This window comes from Hirundo rustica, chromosome 9 (assembly GCF_015227805.2).
Source record: "Hirundo rustica isolate bHirRus1 chromosome 9, bHirRus1.pri.v3, whole genome shotgun sequence".
NCBI lineage: Eukaryota > Metazoa > Chordata > Aves > Passeriformes > Hirundinidae > Hirundo > Hirundo rustica.
In genome coordinates this window covers 2357919-2384393 of record NC_053458.1, presented here as the reverse complement: position 1 = coordinate 2384393, position 26475 = coordinate 2357919, and the positions used below count along the sequence as shown (strand labels likewise).

The 26475-nt window shown below is 50.4% G+C and overlaps 1 protein-coding gene across 17 annotated transcripts in view; it reads right to left on the bottom strand.

The window, feature by feature from the left end:
• DOCK7 (dedicator of cytokinesis 7) overlaps positions 1 to 24862 on the bottom strand; it is a 95603-nt gene extending 70741 nt beyond the window's left edge. For all 17 annotated transcript variants that reach the window (XM_040072655.1, XM_040072656.2, XM_040072657.2 and 14 more), the window contains exons 1-4: positions 24788 to 24862; positions 16401 to 16506; positions 2637 to 2812; positions 1612 to 1680 (exon numbers count right to left, since the gene is read on the bottom strand). In XM_040072655.1, the coding sequence (XP_039928589.1) occupies positions 1612 to 1680; positions 2637 to 2812; positions 16401 to 16506; positions 24788 to 24825 (389 nt within the window). In that variant the 5' untranslated portion in view covers positions 24826 to 24862. The remainder of the gene's footprint in view (positions 1 to 1611; positions 1681 to 2636; positions 2813 to 16400; positions 16507 to 24787) is intronic.
• Between the last annotated feature and the right edge of the window lie 1613 nt (positions 24863 to 26475).

Here is a 26475-nt window from a genome sequence, read left to right as displayed (position 1 = left end):
CAGCAGTGAATAAAGGAAGGGAAGAGAGAAAAGGAGGAATGCATTTCCCTTGCTAGGCCGTAGTTCCTGAGAGCTGAACAACAGGATCTGTACAGTCCTCACCTGGATGTCTGCATTTCCACCACAGCCCCAGCAACAAGTGTAAATTATCTCTAATTCACACCTGACCCCCTCAGTCTAGCACACTGAAATTATGTCTTAAGTCTGAAATCAGAATATGCTAGTGGCTTTTTTTTTCAGGCCAGTGAACTTATTCACCTTTTCCAATACCATTAAAGGAATTCCTGCATGGGTGGGTTCCCCTGCCTCAAAAACGTTTTGGTTACAAAAAACTGGAGGCAGAGATGGACATGAAGATTATTTCCCCTGTGGTGGGGAAGAAAAGGATGGAATGCCACAAGTCAATTCAGCAGTTTTTCCAAGAGCTGGGGTTTGTGCCCCTGGAGCCAGCCAGAGGACTCAGAACCCTCCAGTGGGATGGATTAAGAGGAAATTGTTGGTATCCTGACTTGAAAAACAATTCAGTCCTTCCCAGCTGAGCTTTTGGGTTCTTCCCTTGCTCAAGCAGCAGTTCTTCAATTCCAGTGCACTGCCATGATTTTATCCAAGCAGAAAGTGCTGTGACTCTCAGAGGACAAAACCCCACCAAATAAACCTCAGAGCAGGAATCCTGGCCAGGAATTCCAGGTACCAATGAAAGTCACTGTCCAGGTGTGTGGTGTATCCAAGACACTGCTGCCAAGGCTGGGAGTTCATAAAACATCTTCCTCTTGGGTTCCTTTCTGCATGGGTTTTTTTGCTGGTTTTTTTTTTTTTTTTTTTTTTTTTTATGAGATTACAAAACACTTTTTTTATCAGGTCACGTTAGCAGTGCCGAGCTTACCCTGAGCACACCCTAAGAAGTGGCTCTCAGGACAACATTAAAGCAGTGAATTGTGGCAACTGCCACAAGGACAGAGCTGGAGCTGCAGCCAAGTCATTTGTAGGTGATGCACACCCCATGGATCACTCACTCCTTGACAGCAGCTCTTGAAGTCATCAGACTTCCAATCATCCGAGCCTGGGCTCCAGCTCAAGCCTCTCAGAACCCTTCCTGCTAATTAGCACGGAATAATCAATGCGTGCCCATCCTCTGAACTGTTAACTCATTAGGTAAATGTTGTGATGGTTCAAATATTAGCAATTATTTGTTTGAATGATGTACTCTCCCCAAGTGGAAGCTGCAGAGGGCACCTTGTCTATCAGATGGCTGCGGCTGCACGTCAATCGTACATCACTGCAAAATTCATGCAACTCGTCTCTGAAAAGAACTAAAACCAGACAGAAGAAAGAAAAAAACAAATGCTGAAAGTAATTTTACTTGTCCACATTCCCTAATTGCTCTACCATGGTAAAGGAGCAACCGTGAACTGAAATGGCCTAGATTTTCCAAAATGCCCCAAGGGGTTTTGATGTCCAAGATCCAATTTTCCAAACACAAAGAATCAGTTCAGCTGAATCGGGCAACTGAAAGCCAGAGCACACGGAATCAGCAGCCAGGACAACATTTTTGAGCACTTGGCCAAAGTTTAAATATGTACTTAAGGTGACAAACACCACAGGGGAACTCACTTTCTGTTCACGATGGCCCAGTCCTCCGTGTAACTCCTGACACAGTCCCTCACGTGAGGATCCATCTCGCTGTTAAGAGAGCAGAAAAAGAAACATCACAGAGATGATGACGATTTCTTAAACACACACTTAATTCCCTGGAGCATCAATGATGCCTCCAGTTCTAGCTTTCATCTTTTTCAGATTCTGGGCTGCCTAGGAGTGCAGTTCTGAGGCTCATATTAAGTGTTAGCGAGCTCTCTTCACAGAGCAGGGACACAAAACAAATCCTTCTCCTGCTGGACACCAAGAACAACTTCCAGGCCCAAAAGCACCAACAACGGTGTCTGAAGGGAGGAACAAGAAGGATGAGACCTCACAACCTGGAGATGTAATTGGACAATTAAACCCCAATATGCAAGTGGACCAAAACTTATAAAAGGGTAAGACTTTGTGACCGGTCAGCCAATTTGTGACCACTGCGAGTCCATTTCGGGTCCATGTTGCGACCATTTTGGGTCCATGTTGTGACCATTTGTGCTCATTTTGGGTCCATGTTGTGACCATTTTGTGCCCACGTTGTGACCATTTTGGGTCCATGTTGTGACCATTTTGTGCCCACGTTGTGACCATTTTGTGCCCATGTTGTGACCATTTTGGGTCCATGTTGTGACCATTTTGGGTCCATGTTGAGACCATTTTGTGAGTATGCTGTGAAGATTTTGGGTCCATGTTGTGACCATTTTGTGCCCATTTTGGGTCCATGTTACGGCCATTTTGTGAGTATGTTGTGCCCATTTTGGGTCCATTTTGTGCCCATTTTGGGTCCATGTTGAGACCATTTTGTGTACATTTTGTGCCCATTTTGGGTCCATTTTGTGCCCATTTTGGGTCCATTTTGGGTGTAGCCCTGACCAGGCTCTTGCCCTGCCCAAAGTGTATCCTAGAGGCCTTTCAATAAACATCTGCTTTCTCCTCCAGCCCTGTCCAGCCTGGTCCAGCTCAGCCTCCCCAAGGCACCATCACCACGTCACGTGCTGTCCTACCTCTCCTCGGGCACGGCCGACACGAGCGTGCGGCACTCGCGGGGGGTGTAAACCACCTCGATGTCGTCGGAGGGGAACTCCAGCAGGTCCCGCAGGGGCCCCGACTCCACGGCCAGGGCGTGGGGGATGAGATAATCCTCCAGGTCCACGGGTTCCACAGTTTCCGTGAGAGGCACCTGGGAACACACCAACCACCGCGGCGCCTTAAAGCGAGGCGGACAAACAGGGAAAAATCCCGCGCGCGCGTTTTCTGCTCTCTTCTTTTAAAACCAGTTCCTCTGCCTGGCTGAGGGGTTTGATGCAACGTCGGGTGATTAACCCCAGCGGTGTTAACCTCAGCTAACGCACATCACAGAGCTGTTCGTGTCTTATCTTTTATCTGATGCTCCTCTGCGCGTTTTTCTCTGGTGAGCACCATCGCCACCTAAAAAAAGCCACGAGCGGAGCCGGAGAAGGTCACATCTAGTTTCGAGAAATGCAACAAAAGGAAACGCAGCGCTTTATTTCCCACGTATCCGAGCCGGGCTGTGGTCACGAAGGGAACCTTGATCCCGATCCAAGATGCAGGAACCCTTCCTCCCCCAGGCACGGCCCGCAGCCAGAACCCAGAGCAAGCCCTGGTTTACCAGGAACTCGGGCAGCCACACAGCTCTGAGGACCAACATTATTTTGAATTAAACCACCTCTCTGGGGAACACAAAACGCGATGTTCACCTACCACAGGTACAAGTTTAACCACTTCTTCTCCCCGATAATAGAGCCTTTAGTGCCACGATGACTCTGCCCACGCCAGGAAGGGACCCTGCCCTCAGTAAAATGGATGCTTAAAAATCATCTTTACTGGGCACAAAGCATTCACCTGAAGCACAAGGAATGACTGAAAACGTGCAGGGAAAACAGTAGATTTCACTGGCGGTGCTGATCTCACCATCCTGAGCTTCTTTTAGATACATTAGAAAAAAAATTTGCATAAACTGGATACACACATTGCATCACTTGTCTTTTTACATATTCCATTATATAAATACATATAAATATTCTGATATGAGATCATTATGCTATGAGGCTATACATGAACATAGACATTAAGAAAATGAAACACTAAAAACAAGTTTCGAGGAAGCTGTCTCTACAGCAACTGAGAGATTTCCTAGAATTCCCTGGCACGTGCCAGTGAGGCTGAGTGTTTTAACAAGAATCACAAAAACACATCCAAAATTCAGCAGTTTTCTCTACTCACTTCCCCCTTCCTGTCATCCAGATGATTTCTGTGGGACAAGGAACTTATCCTTTAGCTCTTGTTGGAGATGACTTTAAAAAGAACACTCAGTGCTTCGGTTTTAAATGTGCTTCTCGAAAATATTGCTAGATAAATCCCAAATTCCAGTTTTAAAACTACTGCCAACAAATTCTGACACGAAGCAACTTTTTGTTCCGGGAAAAAACTCGGCTAACACGGAAGGTACTGAAAGAATCTCCCTACCACAAGCAACTTTAATGAATATTGCAATTTTCTTGGAAGGCAAATCCTTCAGCAGCATGACTCCAAGGAAGTCAGGGGAGTTGGACCAGATGACTTTTTGCCAGATAAGAATCTGGGTCACCAAAAAAAAAAAAGTGATGGTTAGAAACGTAGTATTTGATTCTGCAATTTAGGTAAAATTAATTAATTTCTGTGTAAAGAAATAGCGGAAGAATCAAAGAAGGATTGGAAGGGACCTTAAAGACCAGCTCATTCCAAATCTCTGTCATGGGCAGAAGGTAATGATCATCTCTTTAACCTCATAACCTTTTCCCCCCCTTTCTGAATGCTGAACTCTTGAAATGGGCTCAGAGTCGGTGATTTTGGAGAACTTTTGGAAACGCAACCCAGACGCTTTCCCCTGTTTTCATCGCCACGAGCTGAACTTGTCACTGCTCCTTCCCACGCCACAGCCGAGATGTCACCACCTCACCCTGCCCTTCACAGGCAGCCCAGCTCTGCTTGGCACGAGACCCCTGACACACGTCCCTGAGGGGTGACACCTTCTCCTTAAGGAATTGCTCCAAGTGCCTGCTCGCTCCCAAGCGCTGCAAACCTCCCATGCTGCTCCGCCTCAGGTCACCCCCTCCACTGACAAACCTCAGCAGCAAAGAGGAGGAACCACCCAGCAACGGAGACTCCTCGCAAATGAAGATAAAAGGCACAAAATCCCTGGGGAAAAGCTCCAGGAGCAGGAGGTGTCCAGAGGGAACAGAACTCCCTGACATCCTCCCACGGCCAGTGCAGGGCCCCATCCATGCATGCTCCGTGCTGGACGCTGACAGCACCTCCCAGATGGGTAAAGAAGCCTCACAGGATGAATTAAAGCTGCTTGGCTGACCCTATTTTTAAGCCCTAACATTTTAAGACTTACTTTTTATTCCTCTTTCCGACCTGGCAGCTCCAAAGCTGAGGGATCTTCCAAAAGCGAGCTGCCCGTGCAAGCGCCGTGTTTTAATCTGCACAAACTCATCCACCTGTGATTCTCCACCACACAGGAACCTACCCCTCATCCCTTCCAATCTTTCCACTCCACTCATCCTGATAAACAAAACTACAAAAAAAAAAGGGGGACAGGCAGGAGCGAGGGCGTGAGGCTGTCACAGCCCAAAACTCGCCACGTCCCCTCATCCCCGGCACTCCACCTCTTCACATCTCAAATTCCTGGCACTTCACATCCCAAATTCCCCTTGTCCAGCAGGAGCACGGCGATGTGCTGGACAGGAGAGGAATGCAGCGGCCATGCCAGTTAAAAATCACCCAATCCAGGGAGGCAGGCAGCGCCCAGGGGCTCTCCAAGGGCTTCCAAGCCCTTCACACATTTCAGGATTAGGCCCAAGGTTGAGGATTTTCCAGTTTGTCTCTTCGGGTAACTCTTGTACCATGAAGATGTAAACACAAACAGAAGTCAAACGCAGAGGCCTGTGTTAGACTCACCATCTGTGCAGCCAGAAATCCTGTCTAGCACCTGAGTGAACAGGCCAAAGATAAATTCATGGGTACGGAGAGGAACTACTCGGTGTCAGACTATTGGCAGATAAAAGGCAGGCACATTATTTTAGGCTTCAGATATTTGTGGGGGAAGAAGTGATGAAAGAGGAGGAGGATAGAAGGATGAATAAACTCACTAAAAGGAAAATGAACCGAAAAGATGTCCCCACGTGTGAACAGAACCACAAGAGCTCCTCCCAAGGCTCTTGCCGTCAATGGTTCAACCTTCCCCATCCTGCTTCACACTCCAGAGTCGCTCCAAAGGTGTGGCTGGGGACAAGGACACACAAAACACCAAGGGCTACTCCTGTGTTACTTGGGCAAAGCATCAGTCACCTGAAATGGCCACACGGAGCCATCAGGTGAAACGTGAGCACTGGAGGATAAAGACCAGCTCACCCAACCCCATCATCCCAATCGACCTCGCTGCTGCTGGAGGAGCAGAACCTGCTTTGGTATCTCTGTTATCTCACCTCCAGCCCAGCTGACCTCCCGTGGCACCAGGAAAAAACAAGAGGCACCCGACAGCTGATCCCCCTGGCCTGCAGGAGCGTGACACCGAGGTACAGCTGATCTCAGCTAGCACAGAATTGCCACTGGAAAGGTTTGAAAGCTGCTGCAGCAGGGAGGGACAAAGCTGAGGAGGATAAAGCTGTGCTCTCCCCACAGCCCAGCTCGCTGGCAGGCTGCAGACACAGCCACCTTCAGTGCAATCTTCATCCTGCTCCCTGGAAAAGCCTTCTCCATTCCTCCTGGCAGCTCCAGGGAAGCAACAGTCGCTGTGTCCTTCACCAAACACAGCCAGTTCTTCTTCACTGCACTTCCAAGGGCAGAAGGACCATTCCAGTCCAGTGCTTGCAAACATCTACCAGCTGGCTAATCACAGAATCCTGGAGTGGTTTTGCAGGAAAGGACCTTAAAGCTCATCCTCTTTCAACCCTGACACCTTCCACCATCCCAGGGTGCTCCAGCCTGGCCTTGGACACTTCCAGGGATCCAGGGGCAGCCACAGCTTCTCTGGGCACCCTGTGCTGGGGTCTCCCCACCCTCCCAGGGAGGAATTTCTTAATGTCTAATCTGAATTTCTCCTCTCTTAGTTTGAAACCATTCTCCCTAGGTAAAAAGTCACTCTCCTTGTTTTTTTCTAAACCCCCTTTAAGTATTGAAAGGCTTCAATGTGGTCTCCTCTAATAAACATAATGGGGACTACTGGAGTGTTACTGTAAGACATTCTTGCCAGGGATTTCCATTTCTGTTGAGTTTATTAAGACCCTCCAGAAACCAAAGTCTGCAAAAGCCCTGAGCATCTTCCTCACCAGGACCACACAATAATGTAAATTAAGAGCAAACACATGCTAAAAATATGCAAAGGAAAGCTGCTCCCAGAATTGCTGCTCTTTTAAAAAATACTCTTTGATTTTGTGCAGGCTGTAATTACAGATGAAATTCTGGACAATTCCCCGACACGGTTTTTACTCAGTCTTTATCCCAGGATCAGGCACCGCCACCTCACTCATGGCAAGCACTGCCCTGGTGTTATTAAAATCTACAGGAGGACAATGTGGTGAGAAAGGGCAGCTCAGGATGAGTAAGAGGGGCATAACCTGCTCCCTGCCAGCATAAACACAGTGTTTATCACAGTACTGATAAACTGAAAGCACGGAAGAAATCAAACAGGACTCCCTCTCTCAGAGTCAATTACCCCAAGCAAACCCCTCACTTGGAAATAACAATTCTGCATGTCCTTAGTCCGTCCACAGACATGTTCAATCAGCTCACTCAGACAGCAGCCTGCTGGATTTGCCTTCTCTAACCCATTTAACAGGCAGTTTCCAGAGGAGCACCTGTGCTGCTGCAGCTCTGGCTCTCAGCACTTGCAGGACAAACCCCTATTTCACAGCTTTACAGCTCTCCTGCAATGGGGACACTCAAGCTTTCTTCTTTAAGGTTGTGTTATTCTTCACTGTTATATCCCCTTAAAAGCTGGAAAATAAAACCACGTTCCCTATCGACTTTGCCCTTCTCCAGACAGCAAACATTGTATTTTGGTGGAGTTTTAGTGCATATGTCCCTCTCCTATTTATTTCCTCCTTTTGAGCACCTACCTGGATCATCATCATTGCTTACAAAAGCATCTGCACAAATCTGCAGGAGCCTCAGGGAGGGGACGTGGCATCACTCCACAGAGGGTAACACAAACCTTCCTTCACTTAGCCAAGCATCCCAAAGGGATGACAAAGGGAACAAAGGGATAACGTGCAGGGAAAGCTACAGCCTGGGCACCACGCTGCAAAGCTCACGCAAGGAAACAAAAAACACAGTGCAGAGGTCAGGCTTGTACAAGACCTGCACCTGAAGGTTCAAGATCTGCTCTCCTGGGCACTGCACAGCAGCTCAGGAACAACGAAATGCCCTCCAGGGCAGGGAAAGGGACAATTATTGTCTCCATTTCACAGGGGCTGACTGAAGCCCAGCGCCCTGATGTGTACAGGCATCCCCTGGAGGACTTTAGCCCATCCCTTCCCAAAACAAACTGCTGGGCACAGGGGAGGTTTGCCCAACTCACACGCGCTGTGCTGAGCGCCACGAGGAATCTCGTGGGACGCACTGCAAGCGACACTCTCAAATCGCCAATTCTGCAGACTTTTCCAGCCTGTGTGTGACAGCACAGCCATGGCAAACAACATTCCCTCCCATTTCCCTCTCCCTCCCTCACCTCTGCCCTCCCAGGATGCCCAATCTCACAGGGAGCCCCAAGAGCACGGAGAGGTTATGACATTGACAGCTCGGCAGGACGCACCTGGCACAACACGGATTTGAACCCAAGCTGCTGAGGCCCAACCCAAGCCCAATTTCCCTTTTAGCTCAAATAAGATGCATCACTCCCAAGGGCAGAGCCCCAGCCCCTGTGAGGATCACAGCACAACTGAGGGCTCTGTGACAATGACAATGGCAAAGCGTGGAAGGTTGCACCTCCTGCCTCCTTCGTGGGAGTGAAATTCCCTGTAAGGATCTGATAAGGGACCTTGGAAAATTAACCTTGCAGAGAGCTCCTCATCACAGGGAGGATTCTGACTGCTGTTTTTACTCGGCAGCTAAAGCACTTCTTCAAAATCAGGGTGATATTTCTTGCCAATTTTGAAATCAGGACAAAGTTCCATCTTAACACCAATACCTCCTTAAATATTAAGCGATTTTTAACTGCAACAGATTGTGCCAAAGCTCCGAATTCTAAATTAACACCAACTTCCCACCCACTGCCTTCCCTGGGCAAAATCTTGGAAGGACAGAAGCAGCAGATTAACATTTCAAAGCTAAGCCCCAGCCCTGTCTCAGCTATCTCTGGGTCTCCAGGGCAAACAGGCACTTCCCTTGCTGAGCAGTCAGGAATGCAGATGGCCTGCGCTTGCTGTGGCAAAATCCTGTCACCCTTAAAGGGATACTGGTATCTCAGGGAACAGGAGGCAAATCTGATGCACTGGAAGGACTCAGAATGAATCTGAGAACGTACTGTGCTAAAAAAAAGGTTACAGTGTGCAGGCAGGTTAAAGAAGGTAACAGTTTTAAAGAAATGAGCTTGCTAAACAGAGGCATTAAATCTATTTTTAAGTGTGAACTGCAGGCAAGTCGCTCTAAAGAGGTTTTGAAACACGAGCAGCGTAATATTAACCACTGACAACAGTCAAGTAATGAAAAAACATGTTTTACTTGCAAAAATGGCAACTTCTTTCAACTAAGCCCTCCAAAAATAATCCAAACGGATCCAAATTCGAAGCCTCACATATTTGTCTGCTGCCATCCCTGCATTTCAGAAAACCCGTACTCCTGATGCCTGGTGAGCCCAGAGAACTCCTGCATTTCATTTTTTTTTGCCTGCATTAATAACACATGGAGATATTCAAATGAACCAAGGAGATTCCTAGGCAATCTCTGCTTTCCATCAACCACAGGCAGCTCCCAAGCCTCACCAAGGATGACACCTCCCCGGCCAGAAGTGCAGTCATTACCTCCCCACTGCCTCTGGAATGCAGCTCCCCACCTCCTGCTCTGCCCTGCCTTAGTCCTTCTCTTTTATGATGTTCTGTGAGATGTCATTACCACAGAGAGCAGCTGATGAAAGCCCTCTATTTCCAAGTTGCAAGCGTGCCCCAAAAAATGGTCGTAAGCATTCTGTGTGTCTGAAGCCTCCAATCTTGAAATCTGAAAGCATTCAGTTTTAAGATCTGGACTCTGTGAGATCTGCAGCGTGTGTCAAATTCTGTCACAAAGCCAGAGTTAGAAAAAGCCTCTAATGAAAGGAAATGGATTCCCCATCCCTGGAAGTGCTCAAGGCCAGGTTGGACAGGGCTTGGAGCAACCTAGGATAATGGAAGATGCCCCTGACAAGAGATAGAACAGGATGAGCTTCAAGGTCCTTTCAACCCAAAGCAATCTGGGATTCTGTGAAATAATTACAAATGTACCTGCCTAAAGAAGGATCCTACATGCAACAAGTAACAGCCAGTCCCAAACCCAGTGAGATGCTTTATGTACAAATACTGCCAGGTTATTTGCTGTGATAACTGGTTGCTAATGTAGGAAGCCATTTGGGTATAGAAATATTAATATTAATCAGAGATTAATTAGTTATCTGGGAATACTAAAGCAATTTCTTACCAACCCCAGAAAGACACGAGTTATGCCTCCAAGGACAGGTAAGAAGACAAGATCTTTGATGACTAAGGATTGTGTAATTTCACCAAGAGTATTTGGAGAACACAGAGACTTTGATACAGAAAATGCAAGTGCTGAGACTCATCTCCAAGAGTTTCCCTCTGATAAATTGTGACAAAACTGAAAGCAGAAACTGAGACAGCAACAGAGGAATGAAAAAGCCAAACAGTTTGAGCAGAGACTGCAGAAAAATCACAGATTCCCCACTTCTGGCAGAAATGTTACACCAGGTCGGTAGAGACTGATCCCTCCAGATCCTCGGGGCTCACACAGGCAGACCCTGGTGGCCCTGAGCCCTGCCAACCACACACATGCTCTCCTGAGTGGGAAACACTTGGCACAGGCACCCCTCAGCTCCCAGGGACAATTCACCCCCTGCACGGACGGACGGGTGAACCAGGGGACACGCCAGGAGCCGGCTGAGCCCCGGCTGCTCAGTGACACTCCCAGGGATGGGGCAGCCCCAGGGCAGCCTGTGCCACGGCCTCCTCACCCTCTGAGCAAAGGAATTCTCCTAACATCCAACCTCTGGCACTGGGAGCCTTTCCCTGTGTGCTGTCCCTCCATCCCTTGGCCCCAGTCCCTCTCCAGCTCTCCTGGAGCTCCTCTGGACACTGGAAGGGGCTCTGTGTCACCCTGGTTTTTCTGAGTTTTTTAAAGCCTTTTGAATTTTCATAAAATGGAGTCAGACCTTTTAGCTACTGTACAGTATTAGAAGCAGTTTCTACCTTTTTCTCACAGATGTAACATAAACAAATCCTTTGTTTTTCATTCTCTGTCCTTTGTTTGCATATTTCTAACCTGAAAACAATTGTAACTGACAGCTGGTCTGGCCACTGAGGCTGAGGGGTGATAACTCCAAAAGCCAATCTTCAGCCAGACCCACAAATGTATAAAAAGTAAGAAATAAACAAAGGCTTTCTCTCCGCCCTGACTCAGCTTGAGCTGGATCGGAGAAGTCTCTGCCCTGCGAAAATCTCCCGTCTCGTGTGACTGCTTTGCGTGTCACGATCACAGCTCTGAGCTCTCCCTGGAGCCTTCTCCCCTCCAGGTGAGCACCCCCAGCTCTCCCAGCCTGTTTATTAACAATTACTGGGTGTAATATCATCTAGTTAAGAGTATTAATCCCTGCTAACACACGAACTGCTGAAGTTATTGCAGAGATTCAGCAGCTTCCAGCGGACCAGATAAAACACTCCTGACCTTCGGCACAGGGCTCGCTGCTGCCTTCGGCCATGGAATGGGAGCAGCTTTGATGTCCTACAGAAAGTGCCTGCAGCAGAGCAGAGTGAGCTGCGAGCTGTCCCCAAGGGGAGGAGGCAGGGCAGAGGATGTGGACGCCTCTCCCACCCTCCCCTGCCTGCTGAGGACAGACCATTCAGGCAGGCGGGGCAAAACCTCCAGGAAATACAAATAATGGGAGGCACCGTTCAGCCCTGAGACAGCATAAAGGCTTGGCTCATTCTCCTTGGCAATTTTAGGTGATTAAATGACTTGGCTCTGAACGCTCCAAAACGCCCTTTTCAGCGCCACACAGGGCACTGTCATGTTCTCCTTCGCCGCTCTTCCCATTCATTTGCACGAATCACCTTTTCTTCTTCTCCTAAATTATGTTAAAACAAACAATGGGAATATACAAAGGAACCCATATTCTCTTATTGTATAATTAGATGCTATCTTTGAATACGTGGCCAAAGTCTGACATCCAATAAATCCAAGACAAAGCCTTAATTAGGCCAGATAATGCCCATAAAGCCAGCAGTGCTTTACAAAGATATGGAAATGTCAGCACCTTCATTTCACAGCAGAAAACGAAGCGCTGAGAGCAGACGTGGTCAGATCATATCACATCCAAGAATCCAGACCCCTTTATTCCCAGACTAATTAGTTATCTCTTAGAACAGTTTTCCTTTACATACGAACAATTATCTCTGCTGTAACACACATGTACAGGCAGGAAATATCCCCCCCCCAATCCCTTGGATAAAAAAAACTGTGATTTTTCTATAAAACCACTGAATGTACATTCACTCTGCTTGTTTCTAAGTTTAGTAAAAAGCTCTCTCTTCTGATTAAATCACAGAGTCATTAAGGTTGGCAAAGTCCTCCTAGATAACCCATGCCCAAACTTTGACTGAACACCATCTCGTCAACCAGACCATTGCACTAAGTGCTATGTCCAATCATTAAAATCTACTTCTAAAGATGTAAAGAAACAGAAAAAAAAAAAAAAGAGACCTGGAAATTTTTTTAAAAATTAAGAGAATTTTTTTCTTGGGGGGGGAAAAAAAATCAAGTTTTGGACAACAACCAAAAAAACATTTCAATTATTATCCTTGGCACTCAAAAGTGAAAAAAAAAAGAGTCCAAGGTTTTAAAAGTCTTTATCTACTTTCAGCAGACAGAGTTAACTGAGCACAAAGAGCTGCCCCACAGAAAAAACAAACTTGGGAAGAAAAGAAAGTGGTTAGTCAGGAGGGATCACAATGGCCTGTAGTAAACAGTCTGGTTCATCAAACAAACAGAGCAAATTCCCAAGCTGCAAGATGCTGGGGAATTCTCCCAGAGGAAGTTCAGGCTCCCTGCTTTCACCCAGTGGGGCTGGGGGTCAGAAGCACCAGCTCCCAGCAGGGAATGCTGAACCCCTGGAGGTGAGCACAGCCCCTGGATTCCAACCCAGAGCACACCCAGCAAGGTGCGAATTCACAGTCCATTCGCCAGTGGGCTTGGAGAGGTTTGCAAAAATAACCTCAAAAAAAAAAAAATAAACCCTCCTTCGTGGAACTCTCAGAGCTCACAGCTCCTGTTTCCCAATGACAAAACTGTCAGTGCCTTCTGCTGTGGGTTGCAAAAATAAAAAAGCACAGAGCTGCAGGGACTGCATCCTGCCAGGAGCCCCAGCCTGGCACATTGGGTTCCACAGGAAAAGCCTCGGAGGGCCTTGGACCCGTGTCTGGGGTTTGAGGAATGTGCCATTAAAATCAGCCGCTCCTGAAGTGGCAGAAGGGTGGAGGCTGACAATAATAAACTCATTTGAAGGCAGTGTCTTCCCCCCAGCTCCACCAGATACCAAATTAGAAACAGTTCTGGCAGCATTTTGTCTGCTGCCTGTGAGGCAGAAGGGAAGAGACTCGCTGAAATTCAGCTGGCAGGTTTTTGCATTCATCCCAGGTTCAGCCACGGAGAGAGAACATCCCTGCACCAGCCTCAGCTGACAAGAAACAAAAGGGCCAAGCAAGCACGGTGCTGCAGGCTCTTCATTCACAAAAACTCCATTTCTCCCTAAAAATACCTCTCCTGGACTGGGAAGAGTCTCAGATGAACTATCACAAGCAGCTGCTGCTGGCAAACATCAGAGAATCGGTGCTGACCTTTTCCGGACCAGAATTCTCACCAGAATGAGCAAGATGGGCATGAGAAACATCTGCACAACCACTGGAGTCACAGAAACATGGAATATACTGAGCTGGAAGGGACCTACAGGATCATCCAGTCCAGCTCCTGGACAACCCCAACAATCCCACCCTGGGCCTGAGAGCATTGGCCAAATAATTCTTGAACTCTGCCAGGCTGGAGCCCCCCAATCCCAACCATCGTGGAGATACTGAAACTCAATCACACGACGCTTCAGCAGGAATTTCCTCTTCACTCCCACACTACATGCCCTACTTCAGGCTTTTAAAGCAGTGTGGCTACACAGAAGTGAACTTTTCCAGAGCAAACACAGCTTCACACAGCAATGCTTTCCCTCTGCATAATGCTGATTATCAAACCAGGCCAGGCAGGCACAGCAGATCCTGACGGATGCCTCGGGGACAGAAATTAACCCAAAATTCAGACAAGCAAGCCTCTGTCGTATTCTGCAGCCTCAGGATACAGACTCATGACTTAACTAAATAGACTTTTCCTACAGACTATCTCCTCCAAACCATCGCCCCGTGTTAATCAGGCTTCTGCAGAGCATCTCTGCTCAGCACCCAATTGAATGTGACAAACTGGGAGCTTATCACAGCAGCCATCACACGATGCAGTTTGATGGGGAAAGCTCAGAGCCTGCTTCCAGCCAGCATGACCTTTTCCAGCATTTTTATAGATTCTTGCATATATTTACTAGCAAACACCAGGGCAACGGGATAATGAGAGCTCCCGATAATACCGTGACCAACAAGTCTGAGCCTGTATCAAAAATCACATGTGAAGATCAACAGGACTGATGCTTTGAGCGTGAACACTTGGTTGGGGGCAGAACTGAAAAACCTCAGGAACAGGAGGAAAAAGTAGAAGAGACAATTCTGAGCGAAAGGAGGTGACACAAGGGAAAACCGGAACAAAAACATGGCTGGGTGAGGAGCAGCCTGGAGAGGCTCACAGAAAACATCTCACTTTATGAGAGCAGAAAGGCAATTCAGCCAACTCCTTCCAAGATGGAAGCACAGGTGAGACAAGGGAGGCACAGCAGTTCCTGGGGTGGATTTCCAATGGGAGTGCACTCCTCAGCTGTCCAGGGCTGCAGGGAAGTGGAGTCAACAGCACTGAGGGCTCCACATACCAGCTAATAGCAGGGAACCCTCCCTGTTCTAATGCTGGATTATGCAAAAGACCATCCAGAACTGCCAAGTCAGGGCTTTGCATTATCACTGCACAGCCCAGCAGAGCCACTGAGATAAGGCACCAGCCTGGGCAGCAGCTCTCATTAACCCTCCTCTCATTAACCCTCCTCTCATTAACCTGCTCAGTCCCCACCACGCTGACACATCAGCCTCCTGCTGTCCCTGTGCTCCTGGGAAATGGAATTCCAGCCCTCCTCCATCCCCAGTGCCCCTGGCACAGCCACATCTCCTCAGAGATGAAGTCTGTGCCTGCAGCGAAGTGGAGGCAACTGCTGTCAGGGGAAGAGAAGGGAGCTCTAAGAGGGAACTGCCTGGGAGAGTTGAGGCTACCATCATGGAGAGCAGATGTTTCCTCAGATGTTTCAGATGAGCTCCTGGGAAATGACAGGAATTCCAGCCCTGCTCCATCCCCAGCCACATCTCCTCAGAGGTGAAGTCTGTGCCTGCAGTGAAGTCACTGCTCTGAGCTCGAGGTCAGCCTGGAGATCCCTTCTGAGGTGACAGCTCTGAGGACACCTCTGTGCTCCACAGGAGGCAGCTTTAACAGGTTACACTGGACATGAAGCAGAGGGAATTCCCATGAACTCATCCCCACAATCCCAGCAACAGAGGAAACACTACAGCACCCCACTCCAAAGAGAAGAACTCTTGTAAACTCCCAGCACTTGCACAGACTATCAAACCCAGGGCACATTTCCAGCCCTGCCTGACCTAAGCACCCCTCTCTGAAGAAAACAAGATGCTCTGATATTTGTTTTCCAAATTGACTGCAGCAAAAGGAAGTGCTGTGACCTGAAGTGAGACCCCAAATCAAACATTTCCAGCCTGAAGGAGTTTGCTGCACTCTTGAAATGTTTACCACAATAAATCTGGAAGGTTACTGGTAGGCCACGCAAGAAAGTCTGACTTCAGAAAGGGTGATTGTGACAATACAGCTCTTCAAAGTGGGCTGCAAACTTGTAAGTAAATATTCATTCCTGAGGAACAGCCACACTCAACTTGCACAACAATATTTAAAATACTTCAGAAGAGTAGATGAGCTGCTGAGGTCCTGCTCTCCAGAGTGACAAGGACAGGAAAACAGCAACCTGAAGTGCAGGAGCTTGCAAAGAGCTCTCCATGAGAGCAGAGAACCACGCACACACGGAATTTAATGCCCAATCCAGGCTGTTTGGGGGATAAAACAACCAAAACTTGGTCAAGAAAGCTCCTTGTCCTACAAAGATTCTGCAGAAACACAACTTCCCAGCCACACCAACTGCTCTGCAACATTCAAATCCCCAAAATCAATGGGTTTTGCAGGGAATTTTGTCCTTGGTGTTATCAGAGCTCCTCTCATCAACCACCTGTGAGCACTGCAGTCTCCTCCCAAACCAGAAACGTCCAGAGCCGGCATCCCGAGCAATCCCTGCTCCAGGCACGACTTACAGAGGTGTGATGAGAGACGCTGCCTCCGATGTTGAGGTTCTTGAGGAGCTGTGGGGAGCCTCCATACTGCCCCGAGATCTGCTTCCTCACCTCGGCTGCCACGGTCCTGCAACGACACGGGGACAGAGTTATGTCTGACAGGGACACGGGCGTGGGGCACGCGCAGCTCCCCGCGCCGCCGCCACGAGGCCGTCACGGAGCAGACCCTGCAGGATAAACTCCCAGGAATCACAGAGCTCTCACAGGGCTGCAGATACACATTTTTAACAGCAATTAATTTGGGTTTTTCGCCCCTCGTGAACTGCTCTTCTGTGCACAGCCGCGGCAATAAAACGCACGTGAGCCCGAGCGCAAATTAACTTGTTCCCAGCAGGCTCTTCCATGGAAAGCTCTTCTCCAGAGTTCTCCTCTCACCCTTCAGCAGTTCCTGGTCACACAGCTGCTCCTGTACTCCGCATTTTCAACCCTCTGCCTATTTTTGGGGTTTGCAATCACAAAGTCAAGACAAAGGACCAGGAAACAAATGACTGGGTCCGAACAAAAAGGTGTTTCCCTTCCCGTGTAGGAAAGGTAAAGGTGACAAGCAGAGGAAACACTGGCACAGAGCCCTGCGTCTCTGCCAGAGAGAAATTCCACCGCTGGGTAATTTTCTCCCCAGGAATGGAAAGCACAGAGCAGCCCTTCCATGCCTGGAGGGTGAAAGCTGTGACCCTCCACGGTTTTCCATTTTGGCTAGAGAGCCACAATGTCTCTGGTGAGGCTGAAAACACAACAGGCAGGTAAAGCCACCCCAGGGGGAAGGAAGAGCACAACAGAGAAATGCTGATGGCCAGGGGCTGTCTAAACAAAGAGCCCCAGGTCCAGCCCCACCACAGCCATCCCCAGCTCTCCATCCTGTATCCCAGCAGGAAGCTGCAGCACCTCTCAGCAGGAATACCCAAGCCTCTGAGATGAGTGGAAACGGTTTTGGTCCAAAAGCAAACCAAAACCCAGATTCCTTCCACCAAAAAAAGCTGTGTAGCTGAAAAGCTGCTGAGTCCCTCTGGCTCAGGACCTCACCAACACGAATGCTCCTCTCCAGGAGTCAATACCCAATCTATCAGTGACAAACCCACCACACCACAGCACTGCTGGCAGCCCCCAGAGCAAATTCCCAGCTCCAGGGAGACACTAACCAGCCCAAAAGGCAGATGAAGAGACTGCAAGGACAGGGGGGATATTTTTTCTGCTGTATCAGTAACCTTTGAGCACCCTCATGGCTGAGACACTGCTGATCTCACCGGGGTGGATTGTGCAGTTAATCAGCACAGCACACGAGCTGCTAAAATCCTGCCAAGGAGATGGTTAAACCTGTCCTGAGCTAAACCTGGACAGGAGGGTGGGCTCCTGCCTTTGGGATTGCTGGTGGGCAGGAATGAAGGCACTGAACTGGCTGGGACAACTGAGGCTACCATGGAGAGCAGATGCTTCCTCAGGCCAGAGGATGGACGTAAGATTAGCTAGAGGAAGCATTATTTTGTCTTTTTTAAAAAGCAGACTGCAGGAGGGGGGAAAAAAATTAAGCTTTATGCATTCTGGCTGCAAGAAGTCATTTCCTTTGTGTTTGCCTTTATCCACGGGAGCTGATGTTTTCACTTCTGTAGGGTGGCTCCTGTCCTGCTGGGGACAGGGAACATCCAGGAAAAGCCATCTCCCTGCTCCCACCACGTGTGCACACACAGACACAGGAGAGCAAACCAGGCGTGCTGCTGGCTTCTGTAGGGCAATTGGGAATGGAAACACACCATGGAGCTGTGGCTGAGGATGCAAAAGCTTGTCCCCAGGATGCAGACGGGCTCTGCTTTAATCCAGGCTCTCTCTCGGTGTGTTTTGTGTCAATCCTGACACAAAATGAGGCACAGAGAGAGCCCTGGAGGGAAAAATCAGAGCCCAGCACAACACAGGAAAAACTGAAAACCCCTCCCCATTTCCAAGAGGCATTGTTTCCAGAAGGAAAGCACAGCCAGAGGAGGGAACCTGTCCTCAGCTGTGGAACCACAGCCCTGCCCGGCTCCTCCTGAATCTGTGGATCCTCAGGAACCTGAGGCATCTCCGTGGTCCAACAGGGGAAGGAACGTGGTGCCACAAAAGGGGGGCACTGACCAGCTGTGCTGCTGCCCATTAACAACCTCACTGGATTTTGAAAACTCCCCCAGAGCACGACCACAGCAAGTCAGAACTGACCCTCCAGTGGGTTTCACCAAGAAACCAGCATTACTCCCAAGTCCGAAGCACTCCTGCCTCTCCAGCCTTCACAGGCACCCATGAAAACTCTTCCCATGTGCAGGGAATGATACTGTCTAAAGCTCAGAATTCCTGAGGGGAGGCTGCAGGAGTTACTGCTACTCATCCCAAGCCTGCAGCCCGACCCACAGCTCAGGCTGACTCCTTTCTGCATCACTGCATTCACAGAGGTTTAGGACACCACTTCCCTTCCAGAAAGCATCGTGCCTCTGACCCTCAGAAACCACCTCCTGGTGTATCCTGATCTCCAGATGTATTTGTGGGTAATCCACACCCCTCTGGGTTTGTGGCAGCATGATCCCACTCCTTTCTACCTGCCAAGTGTCCCCTTCCAGCCTTTGGGCTCCCCTGATCACCCAATGGCTTCTCCAGAGTTGCTCCACTGGGAATCACACCTTCCAGCAGCTGTGCTTCATCCAGACCACCCACTCCAGAGAAGGAGCAGAACCTCTGGGGAACCAACTGAGTATTTCCACATTAAGAAAACACCTCAGCTGACTTCTTTCAGGGCTGCCTCCTCACTGTTTCGTCCTAGAGGTTCCCAGTTTCCATAAAATAAGTAACACTGGGTCTAGTGGAAGGTGTTTCTGACCACAGGATGGGCTTTAAGGTCTCCCTTCCAACCCAAACCATTCCATCACTCTACAGACACACTTGCCTTCTCCTCCTCCATTCCCAAGGGCTGTTTGTCCATGAAAAACCGTTCATGTTACACTATAACCCTGAGCACTATTTCTAACCTAAAGCAATGCTGGTGTTACAACAAACCCCATCAAGAAAAGAGAAATAAATATTCTCCCAATGTTAAAAAAAAATAAATTAATTTGGTAGAGCTGAAGAGCCATTAAAGCTTTGATAATTAAAAGGCCAAATAAAAAACTGCCTCTTTAATAACTTATCTAATATTCAAGACGTAACCTGGGAACCTCAGACAAACATCCCAGTTAATTACAGCCCAAAGCCTCATTAATGTCTAGGTTTAAAGTACATCTTCCCCAGTCACTTCCTTTCTGACCTTCTCCACTGGTTAATTATTGCGTGTGCATGTGGTTCACACAGAAAAAGAAAAAAAAAAAACACAAAGAGGGGAAAAAAATTCCCCTTGGAACTGGCTCCTAAAGCAAAACAAAACCGGTCATTCTCAAAGTACTCCGAGCTGCAAACAACAAAATGAAACCATTTGTTTGCACTCCCAGGGTTCTTTACTACACACGAAAATCGTTTCTGTTTCTATGTGCCCTGCCTGGTCAGACCCAAAAACTGTTCCTTTTTTAACATTTTTTTTTAGCTTAAGCAGCAAACTGGAAATATCAGTTCTTCTTTTTGCCTTCCAAAAAAAAAAAAAATCAAAACACTCCCCGAGATCTGCTCGGTGATGCCAAGCAAGGTTAGGAACTCTCCTGTTTCCCAGCAAAGGGGGGGTCAGGGACAGCCTGGGGTGATGGGAGGAAATCTCCCTTCCCCACAGCCCTCCCCAGTGGGAAAGGACGAGGCAAAACGGTTCCAAATGGTTCTCCCCGTGCTGCTAATGACAGAACTGCTGCTCCTGCCTGCTCCTCACGCCGGCTGTCACGTGCAGGGACCGCACACCCAGGCAGCCGGGGAGAAAGGCAGCCTGGCACAGCGAGGCAGCTGCAGCCCCTGCAAAGCCGCCTGCTCTGCCTCCCAGAGAGAAAACTGCACTTACACATCCTTTACTTTCTCAAGTGAAAGCATCACCCTCATCAGCCAGCACGGGCTGGGGGCATCCATCCATCCATCCATCCATCTATCCATCCATCATCCAGCCACCAATCCATCCTCACTGCGCTGGGATGAGGGCTCCCCAAGCCCAGTGGCACTGGCTGTGTGTGTCACCTCTGCAGAGACAGGACCTGGCCCTGTGTCCCTGTCCTGCCCGCAGCCCCATCCAGGTGTGAGCCACCAGCCAGGACAGCTCTGCTGCATGAGGGAACCTCCTGCAGGGATGCAGGGAGAGCTCTGGCCTGGAGCCACGCTGCCAGCTCAGCTCTGCACACAGCCTTCCTCCCAAAGCCCAGGTCCTGTTTCCTTCTGAGTGAGCTGCTTCCCCTTGGAGTGAAATGGGTTTGATTTCCAGCTGAGGAAATGCCCAGCCTGATCCCGACCGCCGCAGGCTGCGTGTGGGTTCTTAAATTAACACAGATGAGCAACAACATGTTCCCTTTTTCCTCACCATTGATTAAAAGAGAAAACATCACACAACGCTGCCTGTGGTGCCCTTCTGGTAATATTTGATTATTGAGGCTGGAATGTCACCCCTGGGCTGCAGAGGAGGGAATGAGCTCCCAGGACACCTGACTGTGGAAATCACCACAGGACTGGATCCTGCAGGACAGCAAAGTCACACCTCGAGACAAAAACACCCAGCCAAAGAAGGCTCTCTGGCCAGAGAAGCAGCTCTGGAGCAGAGCCCTGGAGATGAAGTTTTGTCCCTGCCTTCTCCCTTGCTTTAAGCAGTCAGGGATTTTCGTGGGCTTCCCACACGAGATATTCACAGAGGCTGAACGGGGACAGGCAATGGGACTTTTGGAGAGAACTGGAGAGGGATGCCCCGAAATTCCTGTTAAAAATCCTTTCAGTTATCCCTGACAGTGTTTTGACAAAGCAAATGGCATCTGGATGTGGGAAGAGAATAAACTGTGATGAATATTCTGCCGTGACCATGTTTCTGGCCCGATTTGGTGCTCCTGGGAGCCAGTGACAGCTCTGCTATTGGTTTCAGTGGGTGCAGGTTTCACACCATCCCTCTTCACTCTGAGGCTGGGCACAGGAGGCTGTCAGCGCCCCTGACACATCATTCAGGGAGTGTAAAAGGGCTCTAAGTGAACATAAATGCAAATTTAGCCTTCCCAAGTCCCCTTTTACAGCACCCCATCAGTGTAAAGGGAGCTGCAGCAGAAATAAGATGCTCTGAATGTAGTGAGCACAAGTGTTTTCCCCTCAATACAAATCCATAAAGACAAGCTGTGATTACTCCAGGAATCCCATACAGTGTAAGAGCCCCGGATGATGGGGAATTTCCAAGTCTCTGAATGTTTGAGAGCAGGATCATCCCCTGCTGAAGATCCCCCAGCAGCTCATGGGGTTCCTGTTCACATGGAAGCACCTGGGAAGGGGCTGGAGCCACGAGACAAAAAGTGTTTCCTCTGAACTCCACTGACAGCTGGGCACAGGAAAACTGGAAATTCTCAGCAAAAGAATACAGAGCAGCTGTAAAAAAAAAAAAATCACACTGTGGGGTTTGTGTCAGGCTGACGTGCACTGTCAAACAGCGGGCAGGGCAGGTGTGATGTTCCAGGTCACAGGGATCCTCTCCCACTGCGGCAGCAGGGAAGGAAGATCAAAACCCTTTCCGAGCAAAGACACATCCACGGTGATGGTCTGACCCAAGGAGCAGCTCTGAATTCCCCAGATAACCCAGCCTCAGGATGGTCCAAGAGCACTGCCAAGGCACTGAGCCAGGGACTCACACGAAAACCTACACGAGTTTATCCCTGTCATGTTTTTGCTGCGTGAGGTTTCAAGGAGGAGCTTTTCTTTCTCTCTTTTTGAACCCTAAAAAGCCTGCATGCCCTTTTCCTCTGTCTCAGGGTTCCACATCCCATTTCTCTGCCAAGCAGCCCCATATCCAGGAAATGTACTGGGATAAAACAACTGGGAATGTGCACCAGACACAGGTGGCACTGAAGTTCCTCTGCTCTCACACTGAGATGAAATCAACAACCTCCATGCTGCTACAGCTTAATAAAAAAATTCCTACCAGTATATTTCCAATTAAAAATTAGCAATTTCAGACAGGATCTCAGGGATTATTAGGCCCCTATACTAAATTTAACTCAGGAGTTTCTTCTGATGGAGTCAAGAAGAATTAATAAGCACCTGTGATGGCCAGTTTCTAATTTAACACACAGCAGGACCTAATCATGAAGACACCTTGTAACATAGTCTTAAATAGACATTTTAAAACTGTTGGGGGAATTACTGATAGCCTCTGCCCAATATTTAAAGATGTGGATGCAATGACCAGGGCACAGCACTGGCATTCTGATCGTGCCACCACAGTGGCTGAAGAAAGCACAGCAGGTAAATCTGAGCTATGGGATGCATCCCTGGGCTTTCCAAAAACCAGCTCAAGCCCATCCCATTTTCTTCTACCTCTGCTGTAACAACCAACTTAGAAACTTGCAGCTGGACTAAAGGGATTTGTCTTGGTGGATCTGAACAACATCCACTTGAAGCAAAAGTAAGAGCAGCGTGGCTATTTCCTGTGAATAAGACAAATGCTACGTCCACCTCGATGAGTCAGCCAAACCGGAGGGCAGAGTGTGAAAATGTGAGGGATCTATTCTTCTTGAAACAATGGAAGCGGGGAGGGCTTCCAGCAGCCACCAGCACAGCTCTGGGACTTCCTTGCACTGCTTTGCTCCAAACTCTCGGCCCCTGAAACATCAACATTCCCACATTCCCAGCAGCACGTTCTGTGCCAGCAGGAGAAGGGCACCAGCTCAGCCTGGGCATCCCCAGGTGCAACATTCTGCCCACAACTTTCTGCCTTCACTGGATGTGCAGGCCACCAACCAGGAATTTGAGATTTCTCAGAATACGACACTGCAACACGGGAAACCCCAGAGAAAACACAACAATCTCACAAGCGCAGAAGAAAAGCTGGGGATGCAACAGCCCCGAGCTCACTGCAAAGCACCTGGATCCTTCTACAGGCACAGGTGAACCCGACCTCTTTAAAGACCACAACTGCCCGCAAACACCCTGGGAAACACCCGGAGTGGAGCAGGTTAGCCCAAAAGGTGCACAGAGGCGGCACAGCTGGGCTACAACCCGGTGAACCAGGCAGCACCGCTGAGCACCACCGTGCTCACCCCAGGGCCATCTTATTTAACTTCCTGCCAGGCCTGCACAACTCTGACTTCCAGCGCTTGTCTCCCATGTGACCATTTCTATGGCTACAAGAGAAGCAGGAAAAACGGTCTGGCAGCAAATCCATCTCTCCCCATCCCTTGACCTGTCACATTAACCCCTGGCCAATGCACATCAAAATGTGCGGAGAACCTGAAGAGAAGAAGAGCAATGTTTTCGCCTGTTTCCAGATCATGATTGGGGTGGGACCGATGTCACTCCTCTACCTCCTACCAGCCTTTTCCTTTGTCCATGACCCTTCTCCATCACAGCTTCTCTAACTGCAACTATTTGTACCTACAGCTTCCCACCCAATGGCAGGAAAATGAGACTCCTTTTGCTGTCACAGCCTCCTGAACTGCTCTGGCAGAACTGATGGTTCCTTCTTTCACTCCACTGCTGGTTACAGGTAGGAGAGGTCACCAAAGGCCACCTGGCCAGACCTACAAACAAAAACCTACTCCCACCTGGAACCACATGCCTAACTCGGAACGCAAACCTGCAGAAACCTGCTGTTGGAAGGTAAATTTCTACAAAGGCTCCTCTTTAAAAAATAACCAAACTTTGAGAAACCCAAGGATGCTGAGCACCGCGAGCCTCACGTAGCCCCGGCGCGTCCAAGGAGCGCTGCCAGGGCGAAACCTGCCCGGCTCACACACAAAAGGCAGCGGAGCGCTGCAAGGGAGCTCTCTCTCCATTTTCCAGCCAGAGGGAGGTCGGCGCTCCCCTCCCAGGTGCGGGGCCGGGGCAGCGCCGGGAGGCGGCCGGGGCAGGGCCGGCTCCGGCAGGAAAGCGCCGAGCCGCCCATTGTGCGGCCGGAGGGGCTGCACAAAGCGCCCGGCCGGCCTTTGTTCGCGGGAACGGAATTCCACGGCTCTTCTCCTCCTCCTTCTCCCTCCCCCGCGGGAGCTCCCCCGGGGGAGCGGCCCCGCGCTCGGCGCCCGCCGCGCCCGCTCCCGGCCCTCTGCGGCGGGCGGGGGCGGCCGCAGCCCCGCGGCCCCGCCGGACGGACCCTGCCCGGCGCCCCCGGAGGCCGGCGGGGCGCGGACGCCCGCGGGCCGCGCCGGGCCCGCTCGCCCCCGAGGCGCGGCGGCGGCGGCGGCGGAGCCCCCGCGGCCGGGCCCGCCCGCCGCCAGGCGCGGTGCCGCTGCCGCGGCCGCCCCCGGTACCTGCTGATCTTCTGGGCGAAGGCGCGGCGCTCGGCCATGGCCGCGCTGCGGGCTCCGCGCTGCCGGCCCGGCCAGCGCTCGGCCGCCGTAATGCTCCGCCGAGCCGCGCACTTGGGCGGCGCAGCTCCCACCCCCCGCGCTCGCCGCGCCCGCCGCCTCCTCCCCCTTCCCGGCAGGGGGCCGCTCCTCGCAGATATACGGCGGGGCGGGCGGCCGGCGGGGAGTGACCGCGGCTGGCCCGGTCCTGTCCGGACCCCGTCCCCATCCCTATCCCTGCTCCTGTCTCCATCCCTGCTCCTGTCCCATCCATATCCCTGCTCCTGTCCCCATCCCTGCTCCTGTCCCATCCATATCCCTGCTCCTGTCCCCATCCCTGCTCCTGTCCCCTCCATATCCCTGCTCCTGTCCCCTCCATATCCCTGCTCCTGTCCCCTCCATATCCCTGCTCCTGTCCCATCCATATCCCTGCTCCTGTCCCCGTCCCTGTCCCCATCCCTGCTCCTGTCCCCTCCATATCCCTGCTCCTGTCCCCTCCATATCCCTGCTCCTGTCCCATCCATATCCCTGCTCCTGTCCCCATCCCTGCTCCTGTCCCCATCCCTGCTCCTGTCCCATCCATATCCCTGCTCCTGTCCCCATCCCTGCTCCTGTCCCATCCATATCCCCGTCCCCATCCCTGCTCCTGTCCCATCCATATCCCTGCTCCTGTCCCCATCCCTGCTCCTGTCCCATCCATATCCCCGTCCCCATCCCTGCTCCTGTCCCATCCATATCCCTGCTCCTGTCCCCATCCCTGCTCCTGTCCTATCCCCATCCATGTCCCCGTCCCCATCCCTGCTCCTGTCCCATCCATATCCCCATCCCCATCCCTGCTCCTGTCCCCATCCCTGCTCCTGTCCTGTCCCTGTCCCCATCCCTGTCCCCATCCCTGTCCACATCCCCAGGGTTGTGACCCCCACCCCGAGCGCGTCCCGTCCCCCTGCGGTGCCACTTTTTTCCCGTGTGAAAGCAGAGCGCCTGGGGTTGTTCTCGGCGCTGATGGGGATCTGCCAGTCCTTTGGGGAAAAGTCTACTCAGCATTGCTCCCAGGCCCTCAGTCCAAAACCACTGCCAGGCCAAGCTTGGGAGCACCAGGATCCCGGGATCGCTGAGGCTGGAGAAGTGCTGAAAAAGCTCCTCCTGGAGCACTGAGTCCCAGCTGTGCCAGATCCTCACCCTACCACCCAGAGCACTGAGTGCCACCTCCAGTCCTTGGGCACCTCCAGGGGTGGAGACTCCAAACCTCCCTGGGCAGCCCCTGCCAATGTCTAATCACCCCTTCCATGAAGAAATTCCTCCTGATGTCCAACTTAACCCCCAACCCCAGTGCAGCACAAGACCTTGCTGGGTGTCATGGGTCTGCAGGGCATGGCCAGGTCCCTTGGCCAGACAAAACTGGGCTCCCAGTCAATCCCATCTTTTCCTTCAGAAAGGCTAAAAATTGTCCCTAGCGATGATCCAGAAGATGGCTGGAAGATTCCAAAGGTGCCATCACTACCAGCCTCTCCAACCACGGGGTGGTGTGGGGTTATTCTAATGGGAAGAGGAGGTAGAAGGTGGGGAGTCCTTGAAAAAAAAAAAAAATTTACTGTTTTGGGAAAAAAAGACTGAACCCACGACACGATCTAGCAGATAACTCCAAGTCCTGT